The sequence below is a fragment of the Moschus berezovskii genome, chromosome 5 (genome assembly GCF_049115385.1).
Source record: "Moschus berezovskii isolate FMDL1 chromosome 5, NW_MosBer_1.0, whole genome shotgun sequence".
NCBI classification, from domain to species: domain Eukaryota; kingdom Metazoa; phylum Chordata; class Mammalia; order Artiodactyla; family Moschidae; genus Moschus; species Moschus berezovskii.
In genome coordinates, this window is record NC_142464.1 from 114,914,528 (window position 1) to 114,930,055 (window position 15,528).

Consider the following 15,528-nt stretch of genomic DNA (forward strand, 5'->3'; position numbering starts at 1 on the left):
TCTGTTTCCTCATCCAGACAGCCCTGTGCAAAGTAACAGATTCCCAGTGTTGCTGGTTTCTGAGTATCTCAGCATCCATTATCTCCTTCAAGCTGTCTACTCCTATTCTTTCCATGGATAGCTCTTGGTTTGAACTTTTGGCTTAAGTTCTATTTCCTATAATGACCAAGCCAATGACCTATTGGCTTCATAGGACATGCTCATTAAAAAAAAAAAAAAAATGTTTGCTTTGGATGCTTCCCTGGTGGCTCAGACAGTAAAGAGTCTGCTTGCAATGCAGGAGGCCCTGGATTCAATCCTTTGTCAGGAAGATTCCCTGGAAAAGAAATGGCAACCCACTCCAGTATTCTTGCCTGGAAAAATCCCATGGACAGAGGAGCATGGTGGGCTACAGTCCGTGGGGTCACTAAGAGTCAGACAGGTCTGAGCTTTAAAAAGTTTTGCTTTAAGAATGTTTGCTTTAAAAAGTTGCCCAGTCTTGGAAAATCAAATAGTACTAAAAATTTATGATGGAAAACAGTCACCTTCCTTTTTCTTTATCTTCATCTAACTTGGCTCTCCAGAGGCAACTGTCTTCAACTGTTGACTCAGTGTGGAGCATCTTTTCTTGTATGCATTGGCCATTTGTATATCTTTCTTATTTTGTGAAGGGTTTATCCAAGTCTTTTTAAAATTGATTTTCATAAGTTCTTTGTACTTCTTGGATAAGAAACATGTGTCAAATATATGTTCAATATTTCCTCCCAACCTGAGATTTGCCTCTTATTTTGTTCTGGTAAAATTAATAATTCATGGAAAAAATAGTTTTGCTTTCATTATGTAACAGTTTCAAGCCTAAGGATCTGTTTTTAATTTTTAAAAACTTTTATTGAAATACAGTTGATTTACAATGTCGTGTTAGTTTTAGTTGTAGAGCAAAGCAATTCAGTTATATATTTATACATATCCATCTATTCTTTTACATTCTCTTCCATTGTAGGTTATTACAAGTTGTTGAGTAGAATTCTCTGTGCTGTATGATAGTTACAGGTTGGTGATCTATTTTACGTGTAATAATGTGTATGTTTTAGTTTCAAACTCCTAATTTATCCTTCCCCACCTCCCCTTTGACAATGGTAAGTTTGTCTTCTGTGTCTGTGAGTCTATTTCTGTTTCATAAATACGTTCGTTTGTATAATTTTCTCTTTTAGACTTCACATGTAAGAGATATCATATGATGTTTGTCTTTCTCCACCTGACCGACTTCAGTATGATTATCTCAAGGTCCATTATCTCTAGGCTTTCTTTCTTTCTGTTTCTATACTACATCTTCTGGGTCTACTTATCTGTCAGTGAGCAGTTAGGTTGCGTCCATGTCTTGGCTATTGTAATAGTGCCTCTATGAACTTGGGTGCATATACCTTTTCAGATTATGTTTTCTCCAGATATATACTCAGAAGTTACAGGATCATATAATAGTTCTATTTTTAGTATTTTAAGGAACCTCCCACCTTTTATTTTCTTAACAGTCTGTCTTAAAGAGCAGAAAGTTTTGATTATGATAAAATCTTTTATTGGAATCCAGTTTATTAAGACTTTTATGACTGTTTGCTTTTGGTATCACAACTAAGACTCATTGCCTACCCAAGGTAAAAAGTATATTATTGTTTTCTTTTAGCAGTTTTATAGTTTTGGCTTTTTCATTTATATCTGTGATCCATTTCTATTGTTTTTGTTTTGTTTTATATGGTTTGAGATTTGTTCATTTTTTTTTTTTTTTTGGTATGGATATGGCTATCTAGTATTTCCAGCAGCATTTATGGAAAGAACTGGTCTTTTCTCATTGAATGACTTTGGTGCTTTGCCAGAAATCAATTGACCATACAAGTGAGACTGTTTATAGGTTTTGGGTTTGATTTAATTGATTGATTTGTTTATCTTCATGTTAATACTACACTGCTCTCCTTACTGTAGCTTTAATGTAATGTCTTGAAAGCAAGTAGTGTAAGTCCTTTAGCTTCTTTCTTCTTTTTTGAGATTATTTTAGCTAGATTTAATTCTTTGCAGTTTTATATGAATTAAAAAATTTTTTTAATGATATTTGTTTGTTTTTGGCTGTGCTGGTTCTTTGTTGCTGCATGGGCTTTTTCTCTAGTTGTGGCGAGTGGGAACTACTCCTTAGCTATGGTGTGTGGGCATTTCACTGTGGTGGCTTCTCTTATTGCAGAGCACAGGTTCAACAGGATGCACACTTCAGCAGTTGCAACACGTGGGTTCAGTAGTTGCAGCTCCCGGGCTCTAGAGCACCGGCTCAATAGTTGTAGTGCACAGGTTTAGTTGCTTCATGACACGAGGGATCTTCCCAGATCAGGGGTCGAACCTGTGTTTCCTGCATTAGCAGGTGGATTCATTACCACTGAGCCACCAGGGAAGCTCTCAACTTCTAAGGAGAGCTGCTGGGATTTTTCTAGCTATGGGGGAAAGTGATGTGTTAACAGCATAGTCTTCTAGGATTTTTATATAGATATGGGGGAAAGTGACGTGTTAACAGCATAGTCTTCTAGGATTTTTATATAGCTATGGGGGAAAGTGACGTGTTAACAGCATAGTCTTCTAGGATTTTTATATAGATATGGGGGAAAGTGACGTGTTAACAGCATAGTCTTCTAGGATTTTTATATAGATATGGGGGAAAGTGACGTGTTAACAGCATAGTCTTCTAGGATTTTTATATAGCTATGGGGGAAAGTGACGTGTTAACAGCATAGTCTTCTAGCCCATGAATACGGCACCTCTCTCCATTTATTTAGGTCTTCTTTAATTTCTCTCAGCAGTTTTAGTTTTTAGTGGATATACTCTGTATATTTTTATTTAACTTTATTCTTAAGTATATTAATGCTATTCAAAGTGGAATTAAAATTTGTTTTCCAACCAGTAGTTTCTATGATATAGAAATACAATCACTTTTTGTAGAGACCTTCTCTCCTTTGGTATTGCTAAAGTTGTTATTCTAGTAGTTTGTTTTATAGATCTTAAGTTTTTTTTAACATATAGGAATATGTTATCTTTGAATAAAGACAATTTTACTGTCTTTTCTTATCTTTATGCCTTGTATTTATTATTTTTTCTTGTCTTATTACACATTTAGGTTCTAGCTAGAACCTCCAGTACAATAATGAAAAGGAGTTGTGAAAGTATACATCTTTACCTATTTCTGATTTTATTGTGAACATACTTGAGATAACACAAAGATCAGGTTATCAAAGCAGACATACCAAATCAGAAATGTTAAAAAGTATTAAGCTTTATTAACAAATTAAAGGCTGTGCAAAGTCACTTCAGTCATGTCCACCTCTTTGCGATTCCATAGACTGTAGACTGCCAGGCTCCTCTATCCATGGGATTTCCCAGATAGGAATACTGAAGTGGGTTGCCATTTCTAGAAGTAGTCAAATTACATGAATGAAGCAAGAACAGATTCAGAAACGTTGACAGAATTCTCTACCAGATTTTCTCATACCAGATTTTCTCCTATGTTTTTTAAAGTAATAAGTGCCCTTCATGTTACTTACACATAACTGAGGCATTTAAGTCACAAACATTTGCAAATACTTTTTCCCATTCTGTGGATTATCTTTTCGTTTGTTTATGGTTTCTTTTGCTGTGCAAATGCTTTCTCCCCGCCTTTCTTCTTCTTCTTTTTTTTTTTTTGGCCTCATAGTTTATGGGAGCCTAGTTCCCTGATAAAGGGATTAAACCTGGGCCCTTGACAATGAAAGCAAGGAGTCCTAACCACTGGACAACCAGAACAATCTCTGCTGTGCAAAAGCTTTTAAATTTCATTGTGGGAGACTCAGATTCAATTCTGGAGTTGCAAAGAGTCAGACATGACTGAGTGACTAACACTTTTCTTTAACTGAAAGGTTTTGGCTCAAGTGGTAAAGAACCTGCCTATAATGCAGGAGATACAGGAGATGCAGGTTCAATCCCTGGGTCGGGAAGATCCCCTGGAGGAGGTAATGGCAATCACTCCAGTATTCTTGTCTGGAAAATTCCATGGACAGAGGAGCCTGGTGGGCTATGGTCCATCGGGTCACAAAGAGTCAGACATGACTGAGCATGCATGCACATAGGTGTTTTATTATGAATTGTGGTGAATTATTTCCAAATACTTTTTGTGTAGTTGTTGATATGATCAAGTAATTTTCTCACTTTGTTAATGTGGCAAATTACATTGGTTTTCAAATATTACATCAGCATTGCATTCCTAGGGTAAATCCTACTGAGTCATGAAATACTTACATTATATCTATCTATGTAACTAGCTATATGTCAATTTTGTCAATTTTTTTTGGTCACACATTTTGTCAATTGTTTTTTCATTTATTTAAAATTGTGATAAATGCACGTAACATAAAATTCACTATCATAACTACTTTTAAATATACAGTACAGTGATGTAACTATTAACACATTTTTGTGCATCAGATATCTAGAACTTTTTCATCTTGCAAAACTGAAAGTCTGTACTCATTAAAAATCAGCTCCCCATTTCCTCCTTCCTCTCAGCTCGTGGTATTTCCTCCTTCCTCTCAGCTCCTGGTAACCACACTCTACTTTTTGTTTCTATGAATTTGACTACCTTAGATATATTTCAAATCTTGAAAGATGATGCTGTGAAAGTGCTGCACTCAATATGCCAGCAAATTTGGGAAACTCAGCAGTGGCCACAGGACTGGAAGAGGTCAGTCTTCATTCCAATCCCAAAGAAAGGCAATGCCAAAGAATGCTCAAACTACTGCACAGTTGCACTCATCTCACACGCTAGTAAAGCCATGCTCAAAATTCTCCAAGCCAGGCTTCATATGTGAACCGTGAACTCCCAGATGTTCAAGCAGGTTTTAGAAAAGGCAGAGGCACCAGAGATCAAATTGCCAACATCCCCTGGATCATGGAGAAAGCAAGAGAGTTCCAGAAAAACATCTATTTCTGCTTCATTGACTATGCCAAAGCCTTTGACTGTGTGGATCACAATAAACTGTGGAAAATTCTGAAAGAGATGGGAATACCAGACCACCTGACCTGCCTCTTGAGAAACCTGTATGCAGGTCAGGAAGCAACAGTCAGAACTGTACATGGAACAACAGACTGGTTCCAAATAGGAAAAGGAGTACGTCAAGGCTGTATGTTGTCACCTTGCTTATTTAACTTCTATGCAGAGTACATCATGAGGAACGCTGGGCTGGAAGAAGCACAAGCTGGAATCAAGATTGCCGGGAGAAATATCAATAACCTCAGATATGCAGATGACACTACCCTTATGGCAGAAAGTGAAGAGGAACTCAAAAGCCTCTTGATGAAAGTGAAAGAAGAGAGTGAAAAGGTTGGCTTGAAGCTCAACATTCAGAAAACAAAGATCATGGCATCTGGTCCCATCACTTCATGGGAAATAGATGGAAAAACAGTGGAAACCATGTCAGACTTTATTTTTGGGGGCTCCAAAATCACTGCAGATGCTGATTGCAGCCATGAAATTAAAAGACGCTTACTCCTTGGAAGGAAAGTTATGACCAACCTTGATATTATATTAAAAAACAGAGACATTACTTTGCCAACAAAGGTCCGTCTAGTCAAGGCTATGGTTTTTCCCATGGTCATGTATGGATGTGAGAGTTGGACTGTGAAGAAAGCTGATTGCCGAAGAATTGATGCTTTTGAACTGTGGTGTTGGAGAAGACTCTTGAGAGTCCCTTTGACTGCAAGGAGATCCAACCAGTCCATTCTAAAGGAGATCAATCCTGGGTGTTCATTGGAAGGACTGATGCTAAAGCTGAAACTCCAATACTTTGGCCACCTCATGCGACGAGTTGACTCACTGGAAAAGACTCTGATGCTAGGAAAGGTTGGGGGCGGGAGGAGAAGGGGACGACACAGAATGAGATGGCTGGATGGCATCACCGAATTCATGGACATGAGTTTGAGTGAACTCCGGGAGTTGGTGATGGACAGGGAGGCCTGGTGTGCTGTGATTCATGGGGTCACAGAGAGTCGGACACGACCGAGCAACTGAACTGAACTGAACTGAACCTTAGATATATTTCTTACTGGTGGCATCATGCATTATTTTATTTGTATTTTTTTGACTGGCTTATTTCACTTAGTGTAAGTTCTCAAGATTCATCCATGTCATACAGTGTGACAGAATTTCATTACTTTTTAAAGCTGAATAATATTCCATTGTATGGATATACCACATTTTCTTTATCTTTTCATTTACTGATGGGCATTTAGATTACTTCCACCTCTTGACTATTGTAAACAGTGCTGCAATGAATATGGATGTGCAAATATCTCTTCAAGATCCTGTTTTCAATTATTTTGTGTCTATACCAAGAAATGAGTTTGTTGGATCATATGTGTGTGCTCAGTTGCTCAGTTTGCAACCCTATGGACTGTTGCCCTCCAGACTCCTCTGTCCATGGAATTTTTCAGGCAAGAATACTGGAATGGGTTGCCATTTCCTTCTCCAGGGGATCTTCCCAACCCAGGGATTGAACTTGTGTCTCTGAGGTCTCGTGTATTGGCAGGCAGACTCTTTACCACTGAGCACCTGGGAAGCTCCAGATTATATGGTAACTGTACTTTTAATTATTGGAGCAAACTCCATACTGTTTACCATACCAGCCAAACTTTTTTCAGTTCAGTCGCTCAGTCGTGTCTGACTCTTTGTGACCCCATGGACTACAGCACTCCAGGCTTCCCTATCAATCACCAGCTCCTGGAGCTTATTCAAACTCATGTCCATTGAGTCGGTGATGCCATCCAACCATCTCATCCCCTGTTGTCCCCTTCTCCTCCTGCCTTCCCTCTTTGCCAGCATCAGGGTCTTTTCCAATGAGTCAGTTTTTCGCATCATGTGGCCAAAGTATTGGAGTTTCAGTTTCAGCGTCAGTCCTTCCAATGAACGTTTAGGAGTGATTTCCTTGAAGATTGACTGGTTGGATCTCCTTGCAGTCCAAGGGACTCTCAAGAGGCTTTTCCAACACCACAGCTCAAAAGCATCAATATTTCAGTGCTCAGCTTTCTTTATGGTCCAAACCTTTTTACATTCCCACAGGCAGTGCACAGTGTTCCAATTCCTTTGCATTCTCACCAGCACTTGTTATTTCTGTGTTTTAGATAGTGAGCCTACTAGTGGGTGTGAGACTTTGACTTGCATCTCTGTGATGATTAGAGATGTTTCCATACGCTTGTCGACCGTTTATATATATACTTTGTAGAAATGTCTATTCAAGTCCCATGCCCATTTTAAAATCAGGTTATTTGCCGTCATTATCATTGTTGAGTTGTAGGAGTTTTATATATAATCTGGGTGTTTGCTTCTGACCGGGTACGTGGTTTGCAAATATTTTCCCCCATTCTGTAGGTTTCCCTTTCACTCTGTTTATTCCTTCCTTTGTTGCATGGAACTTTTTAAGTTCGATGTAGTCACATTTCCTTTTTGCTTTTGTTACTGTCTACTGGACATGGAACAACAGACTGGTTCTAAATAGGAAAAGGAGTACGTCAAGGCTGTATATTGTCACCGTGCTTATTTAACTTATATGCAGACTACATCATGAGGAATGCTGGGTTGGAGGAAGCACAAGCTGGAATCAAGATTGCTGGGAGAAATATCAATAACCTCAGATATGCAGATGACACCCCTTATAGGAAAAAGTGAAGAAGAACTAAAGAGTCCCTTGATGAAAGTGAAAGAGGAGAGTGAAAAAGTAGGATTAAAACTCAACATTCAGAAAACAGAAGAAGATGTTTTTCTGGAACTCTCTTGCTTTTTCGATGATCCAGTTGATGTTGGCAATTTGATCTCTGGTTCCTCTGCCTTTTATAAAACCAGCTTGAACATCTGGAAGTTCATGGTTCACATACTGTTGAAGCCTGGCTTAGAGAATTTTGAGCATTACTTTGCTAGTGTGTGAGATGAATGCAACTGAGTGATAGTTTGAGCATTCTTTGGCATTGCCTTTCTTTGGGATTGGGGTGAAGACTGACCTTTTCCAGTCCTGTGGCCACTGCTGAATTTTCCAAAGTTGCTGGTGTATTGAGTGCAGCACTTTCACAGCATCATCTTTTAGGACTTGAAATAGCTCAGCTGGAATTCCTTCACTTCCACTTGCTTTGTTCGTAGTGATGCTTCCTAAGGCCCACTTGACTTCAGACTCCAGGATGTCTTAACCTTTGTGTTGTGCGTTTTGTCACTTGACAGCAACAAGCTCGTGTGTTGGGTTTCCTCCTCGCTGCTTACACGTCCACTCGCTGCTGTTGTTAACTCGGTCACTATTTGTGCATTTAATTTCTCTCATCTGACATTTTGTTGACATCCTCTTCTATCATGTTTTTTTCTGTTCTTTTTATCCTATGTTTTTTTCTTTTCAATTCTTTCATTATTATTATAGTAGAGTTTCCAGAGGAATCCAATATAAGTTCCTGTTTAGCCATTTTTTTTTCATTTTTCTTTTTTTAAATTTATTTTTTTCTTTTTTATTGGAGGCTAATTATTTTACAGTATTATGTTGGTTGGTTTTGCCGTGCATTGACATGAGTCCACCCTGGGTGTACGTACATTCGCCTTCCTGAACCCCCCTCCCACCTCCCTCCTCCCCTAGTCTGATTGCAGTGGTACATGTGTTTTACATTTTACTAAGTATTGTGAAATTGCTTTACAAAATGCTGCACTGATATATGTTTCTTTTGGGTTGATCCAGCCTATCCATAGTGATGATAGTTTCTAGAAATGGCAGAGGGCACTCCTCTGGGCTACTTGCGGCAAGCCTCACAGACATTTCCCCAACTGACGCCAATGCTGAGACTGTCCCAGGGCTTGTGATTCTTATGATTGCAAGACATACCTTAGCAACCACTGTAAGAGAACTTTGAATAAACAAGGTTTATTACTTATATGTCCTGGAGGGTACAAGCCATGCCCTGGACCAGTTAGCAAGGTCCTGGGGGTAGGGAGAGAGAGCATGAATGTGTGGGTCTTGGACTCTCTCTTTTATTGGGATTGATGAGGTGCATGGGGCTTTGAGGGTTCACACCTTATTGATGAAATTAAAACTGAAGAGCAGGAATTAAAGCACAGGAAGGGAAAAGCAAGCCGTGGGTCAAAGAGTCAGTTGTCTAGGTCCACCAGAACTTTCCAAAAAGGGGAACATGTGGGTCGGGGAGCCTGGCTCTTTATCTAGTGGTGCATTTTTCTGACATGGATGTCTTTGAAATGAGTGCCTCAGCAATCAAAGACTTAATGTTAGGCATTAACATTACAATAAAAAAGCTAACTGTCGGGTACCTGCACTGCAGGGTTCCAACTAATAGTTGAAACTTCCCCAAACTCACTAAGTCATCTGTCCTTTCCCAGGGAAACTGCCTCTATTTCTATTGTGTTCACTTACCCATTCAACAGGTTAGTTACCGCTTCACTACTACACGAATAACCTAGAATAGTGCCCTAAAGAAGAGAGTCTCCTGAGACACCTGTATGTGGGTTAAGAAGCAACAGTTAGATCCAAACAGAACAACAGACGGGTTCAAAATTGGGAGAGGAGTATGTGAAGGCTATATACTGTCACCCTGCTTATTTAATTATATGCAGAGTGCATCATGTTCGGAGAAGGCAATGGCAAGCCACTCCAGTCCTCTTGCCTAGAAAATCCCATGGACGGAGGAGCCTGGTAGGCTGCAGTCCGTGGGGTCGCTACAAGTCAGACATGACTGAGCAACTTCACTTTCACACATTGGAGAAGGGAATGGCAACCCACTCCAGTGTTCTTGGCTGGAGAATCCCAGGGACGGGGGAGCCTGGCGGCTGGCGTCTATGGGGTCGCACAGAGTCGGACACGACTGAAGCGACTTAGCAGCAGCATCATGTGAAATGCCGTACTGGATGAATCACAAGCTGGAATCAAGATTGCTGGAGAAAGAACAACCTCAGATATGCAGATGACACTACCCTAATGGCAGAAAGCAAAGAGGAACTGAAGAGCCTCTTTATGAGAGTGAAAGAGCAGAGTGAAGAAGCCGACTTGGAACTCAACATTTAAAAAACTCAGATCATGGCATCTGTTCCCATCACTTCATGGAAAATAGAATGGGAAAAAGTGTAAACAGTGGCAGATTTTCTTTTCTTGGACTTTTCTTGGACTCAAAAATCGCTGTGGACAAGGACTGCAGCCATGAAATTAAAGAATGCTTGATCCTTGAAAGGAAAGCTATGATGAAAGTAGACAGCATATTAAAAAGCAGAGACATCAGTTTGCCATCAGAAGTCCATATTGTCAAAGCTATGGTTTTTCCAGTAGTCACATACTGATGTGAGAGTTGGACCATAAATAAGGCTGAGTGCCCAAGAATGGGTGCTTTTGAATTGTGGTGTTGGAGAAGACTCTTGAGAGTCCCTTTGCAAGGAAATCAAACCAGTCAATCCTAAAGGAAGCTGACCCTGAATAGTCATTGGAAAGACTGATGCTGAAGCTGAACATGCAGTACTTTGGCCACCTGATGAGAAGAGCTGACTTATTGGAAAAGACCCTGATGCTGGGAAAGACTGAGGACAGGAGGAGAAGTGGGTGGTGGAGGATGAGAGGGTTGGATGGTATCATCGACTTGATGGACATGAATTTGAGCAAACTCCTGGAGGTAGTGAAGGACAAGGAAGCTCTGCATGCTGCGGTCCACGTGGTCTCAAAGAATCTAACGTGACTGAGCTACTGAAGAACAACAAACAGCAAAGATAAGGATATGCAGAAATCAACTGATGAGGTGTTTGTAATTCTAAAACTTGCGGTTTAGGCCATCATTTTTTAAGTCTCTGCTCGGACCTCTCCCCTGGGCAGTTTTCCTTGATTACACCCAGGCCTACCAGTGCGCTGGTGGTTCAAGAGAGACAATGACCAAATCTGTTACTCTGCACTGCGTGATTGTAACTACGTGCATATCTTGCCTGCCAGGCTTGTAACCCTCCAGCACAGAGATTAGGTCTTTTTGGCCTTTATTTCTCAAATCTAACATGTCAAAAATTGTTCTAGAAAATTTCTCATAAATTAAATATGATTTCAAAAGGGTTTTGAGAGATAATAGAGCATAAATCAAACAAAATTAAACTATATTTTGAACTTAATACCCAGTTATAGATATGACATTTAATTACATATTTGCTTTCATTTAAGTTAGTACAGTTGTAATGTGCAAAAAAAAAACAACAGGAAAACTGAAAATATGCTTAGCTAGAACAAATATTACTCAAGATAGAAAAGTCTATACAGAAATACTATGCCAATCATTTATCTTATAAAAAATGTATGTGTACACACACACACACCCAGCAATGAACTAAATTTGACAGTGGGTTAAAATTTCATTTCTCTGTAGTAATTTGAGCAGAAGAGTTAATCTATGATATGGTTACAAGGTTACACACACATATCAAGAGGAGCAGTTTTACATGTAACTTTGGGAAATGTTAAAAATTTCTGGTTCAGTACTTTTTAAATCCAATTCAATGAGTTTCATAAAAATATCTAATACTGGCCTCACTCACAAGCACTTAGTGAAAAGTGTCAAGAAAACACATCAAAGTAATGGGAAACTAACTTAAGGTTGTCTTATTCATTGTATACTATTTATTGTCTGTTTCTCCCACTTAATTCACTGCTATTATTCCAACATCTACAAGAATGCCTAGTAACAAATATACATGCAATACACAAACAAGTGCTTTTAACAAGATATTATTAAATATGAGGAAGATATAAATTGATCCAGAATGGAAATTATTTACTCAAAAAGAAATATCTTGGATGAATAGATGCTATGATCAGATGAAGCTAAAATTCCACTACTGTATTGAAGCTAGGTTTCAAGTGACACTTGACAACTGAAAAAAATGGTCGAAAAGGGATTAAAACTTTTTGAAATTTGGGCATGCCAAGCCCAAATCATTGAACTTCCAGTCACAGATCCAGCAAATATCTAGACACTGAATAGGAAAATTGTGTATGAAGACCTTGGTTCTAGCCACAAGTAGGTCATTCTAAGATTTTGGCCAAGGAGACATAGTTTCCTTAATTATAAAATGGATAAGAATACCTGCCCTTGCCTTCTTTACAAACTGTTGTAAAAATAAACTACCTTTGACATTTATATATTCTTATTCTTTTGTAATCTACTACAAGCAAAATGTCCTTATTACAATCAGCACTGAAAATCAGAATGTACTGTGGCAGGCATGGAGGTGAGCCCCTTGAATTGCTCTTGAAAGAACTTGCTGATCAAAGTTATTTGTTGGCCTCTAGTGATACCATCTTCTGGGTCTCTCAGAGCATGTGAAGGTCGTGTTTTCCTGGGGAGCCTCTGGCCATGACTTAGCATGATGTTGACTAAGACACGGCCATTTCTGCACAACACAGGCTCTGTCGTCTGTGGGCAGCCTTTGCTCTGATCTTGCCAACGGGCTGACCAAGCCCTTCCCGGAGCCGCATTTCAACCTGATGCCTTTTCTGCCCATTCCTCTCTTCTTCCCTCATCCTCTCACAGGTGTCAGACCTCCATCATAGCCTGAAGTCTCTCCTACCTACTCCTGTTCCTCCTTCTTTCAATCTCTCTTAGTCATTATCTCCAATAAATGTTTGCACTCCAACTCCTATCTTGGCATCTGAGTTCTGGAAGACTCAACTAGCATGGTTCCCTAATCCCACTCCTTTGAAGCAACCTCTGTCACTACTAAGAAAGTTATTTCTTTCCAGAAATTTTCATATGTGTAAGCATTGTGAGCATTTTAAGATGGTTCTTCTTTTTCCTTTTAGCTTCATCACATACATTTATGAATAAGAAATAATAAGGGATTTTTAAAAACATAAGCCTATACAATAGCAGCCACCACCTGACTTTAACAACAGTGCTTGAGGAGACTCCGAAACATTTTTTGAGAACACAGCATGGAATGGCATGGCCCCGGTAAGAAGTGAATCAGTTATCTGAAATCTTTCAATACTTTTTCAGGGTGAGGGTAAGATTCTTTCTGCCCCAACCCGTGTCTTCTCTGCAGAGTCTGTTTCCATGCTGCCCAGGAAATATCACTTGTATTCTTTCCTTTGATATCTCTTGCCTTCTCATTCTTTCTGGCTTTACTTCTGCATTAAAACTTAACTACAGTTACATAAATATTCCATGTATTTCACATGTATGTTTTGAAAGAAGTTCATGGTGTTCTATTAATTTCAATCACACTTTTTTTTTAAAATAAATTTTACACTGCTACAAGAGTGTATATGTATTTTTTAACATGAGTAAATCTGCATTTTCAAATTGCTCCTATCCCTTTTAAATTTTTCAACCTGATCATGAAATTGCCTAGGGCAGAGAATGTACCTGGGGAGATATGCTTGGATAAAACTAGGCACAGCGATAATAAAAGTCTGGCATCTCTTATATTGAGTAACATCAATGACGTCTTTGAGCCTGTTTCTTCATCTGTGTTATGAAATAGGAATGAAATGTATCCTTTTAATATTGAGAGGGGGACTATATCATGATATGTACAAAGTTCCTGTAAGACACTGGCACTAATTTGAGAACAGTTCTTTCCCTTTGAATGGAAGTCCACAATTGGAATTATAAAAATTCTACTTTCCCTTAGCCTTTCCCTTACCCCCTTACTATGAATTTGTTGATTTCATTGGGCTTAAATCTACTCTAAACAGAGTAGGTTGGTAATGGTACTGTGATCATTTCATACCCGTATGCATCAGTCACTCAGCTGTGTCTGACTCTTTGCAACCCCACAGTCTATAGCCTGCCAGGTTCCTCTGTTCATAGAATTCTCCAGGCAAGAATACTAGAGTGGGTTGCCAGTTTCCTCCTCCAGGGGATCTTCCTGACCCAGGGATCGAACCCACGTCTCCTCTGTCTCCTTCACTGCAGGAGGATTCTTTACCTGTTGAGCTATGCGGGAAGCCATTTCACACCATACTAAAAACATTTCTGATTTCTGTCCTTCAAGTGGTATTCACAAGTGATCTGTTTTCCATACCACATCCTTCCCTATAATTAAATTTCTAGAATTACAAATAAAGGAGAGCTAACATTCACCTACATCTTTAGCATAGGAGTCATAAAGACATTCTGAATTCACAAGTCCATACAGTTTTGAAATCAAGAGGGCAGCACCAGGTACTAGAAGGATCACAGATGTGGGGACTCTCACCCAGACTTGTCAAGTGCCAATTGCAAACCCTGAAGCGATAGCTTCTGCTAACCTTGGCTGCTCATCTGTAACATGAACATAATGACCATGTTTGTAGTTCTTTTCTTTGGAAGATATTTTTTAAAAACCAGTTTTTTATTTTTGCATCTTATACATATTTCTTCTGTGATGTGAGCTTTCAAAACCATGTTGATTTTCTTTTTTTTTTCCTACAAAATCAAAGAAGTAATCCCTTGAAGCCACAGAAAATAATCTTTTTTGAAACAAAGGAAATAATGATAGAGGCCCTGGATCCACTGATCTGAAGATGAAACCATGACCAGGCTACTGAGGTGAGAAGTGTCTGTTGACAGGGAGGGCTTGAGTTAGGTAACACTGCTCCCTGCGGGTCCCAGTTTTATCTTTCCCGTCAATGAGTATAATAGGAAAATACTTGTAGTGTTCAATGATGGCTTCCACCGAGTCAAACTTCTGAAACACAGAAGAGAAAGTTAATGAAAATTTAGGACCTTTGTATGTGTAGGTTAAAGTACAGCCCAAGATGCTTCGTTTTACTTAGGAAAGAGGGTAACTCATTTGACTTTTTTTTTTTTTTTTAGATTGTAAAGGTATATCAGGAAGTTATTAAAAAAATTATTGGAGTATAGTTGATTTAGAATATAGGTGATTGGAGTATAGGAGATAAAGATCTTGATGCTGGGAGAGACTGAAAGCAAAAGCAGATTGGGGCAACAGAGGATAAAATGGTTAGATGGCATCTCCGACTCAATGGACATGAATCTGAGCAAACTCCAGGAGATAGGGGAGGATAGAGGAGACTGGCATGCTATAGTCCATGGGGTTGCAAAGAGTCAGACATGACTGAGCGACTGAATAATAACACTGATAGCAACAAATGGTTGATTTACAATGCTGTGTTAGCCTCAGGTATACATCAAAGTGAATCAGTTATACATATATCCATTCTTCTAGATTCTTTTCCCATATAGGTCATTACAGAGGGTTGAGTAGAGTTCCCTCTGCTATACAGTGCATCCTTATTAGTTATACATTTTATATATAGTAATGTGTACATGTCAACTCCAGTCTTCCAGTTTATCCCTCCCCTCTCACTTTTTCCCCCTGGAGAAAGTTGATTTTTTTTTTTTAAAGGATGTGGCAAAGAAGCTCTTGAATGATAAATGGTAAGATTAAGATAAGGAGGGTGACCAGAAGTGAGCCCTCCACAGTTCTCGAAGCTTCCTATCCATGTACCGTTCACCAGAATCAGGTCACACTGGTCAGTTTCC

At 39.1% G+C, this 15,528-nt stretch overlaps 1 protein-coding gene across 4 annotated transcripts in view; it reads right to left on the bottom strand.

Annotated features, from left to right (window-relative positions):
• The window catches only part of CLNK (cytokine dependent hematopoietic cell linker), a 234,021-nt gene that overhangs the window by 5,029 nt on the left and 213,464 nt on the right, over window positions 1-15,528 (bottom strand). For 3 of the 4 annotated variants that reach the window (XM_088836490.1, XM_088836488.1, XM_088836489.1), the window contains one exon: window positions 14,144-14,710. The exons of the other annotated variant lie outside the window; for it this stretch is intronic. In XM_088836490.1, coding sequence (XP_088692616.1) covers window positions 14,564-14,710 — 147 coding nt within the window. In that variant the 3' untranslated portion in view covers window positions 14,144-14,563. Of the gene's footprint in view, window positions 1-14,143; window positions 14,711-15,528 lie in introns of those variants that run through there. 4 annotated transcript variants of the gene reach the window in all.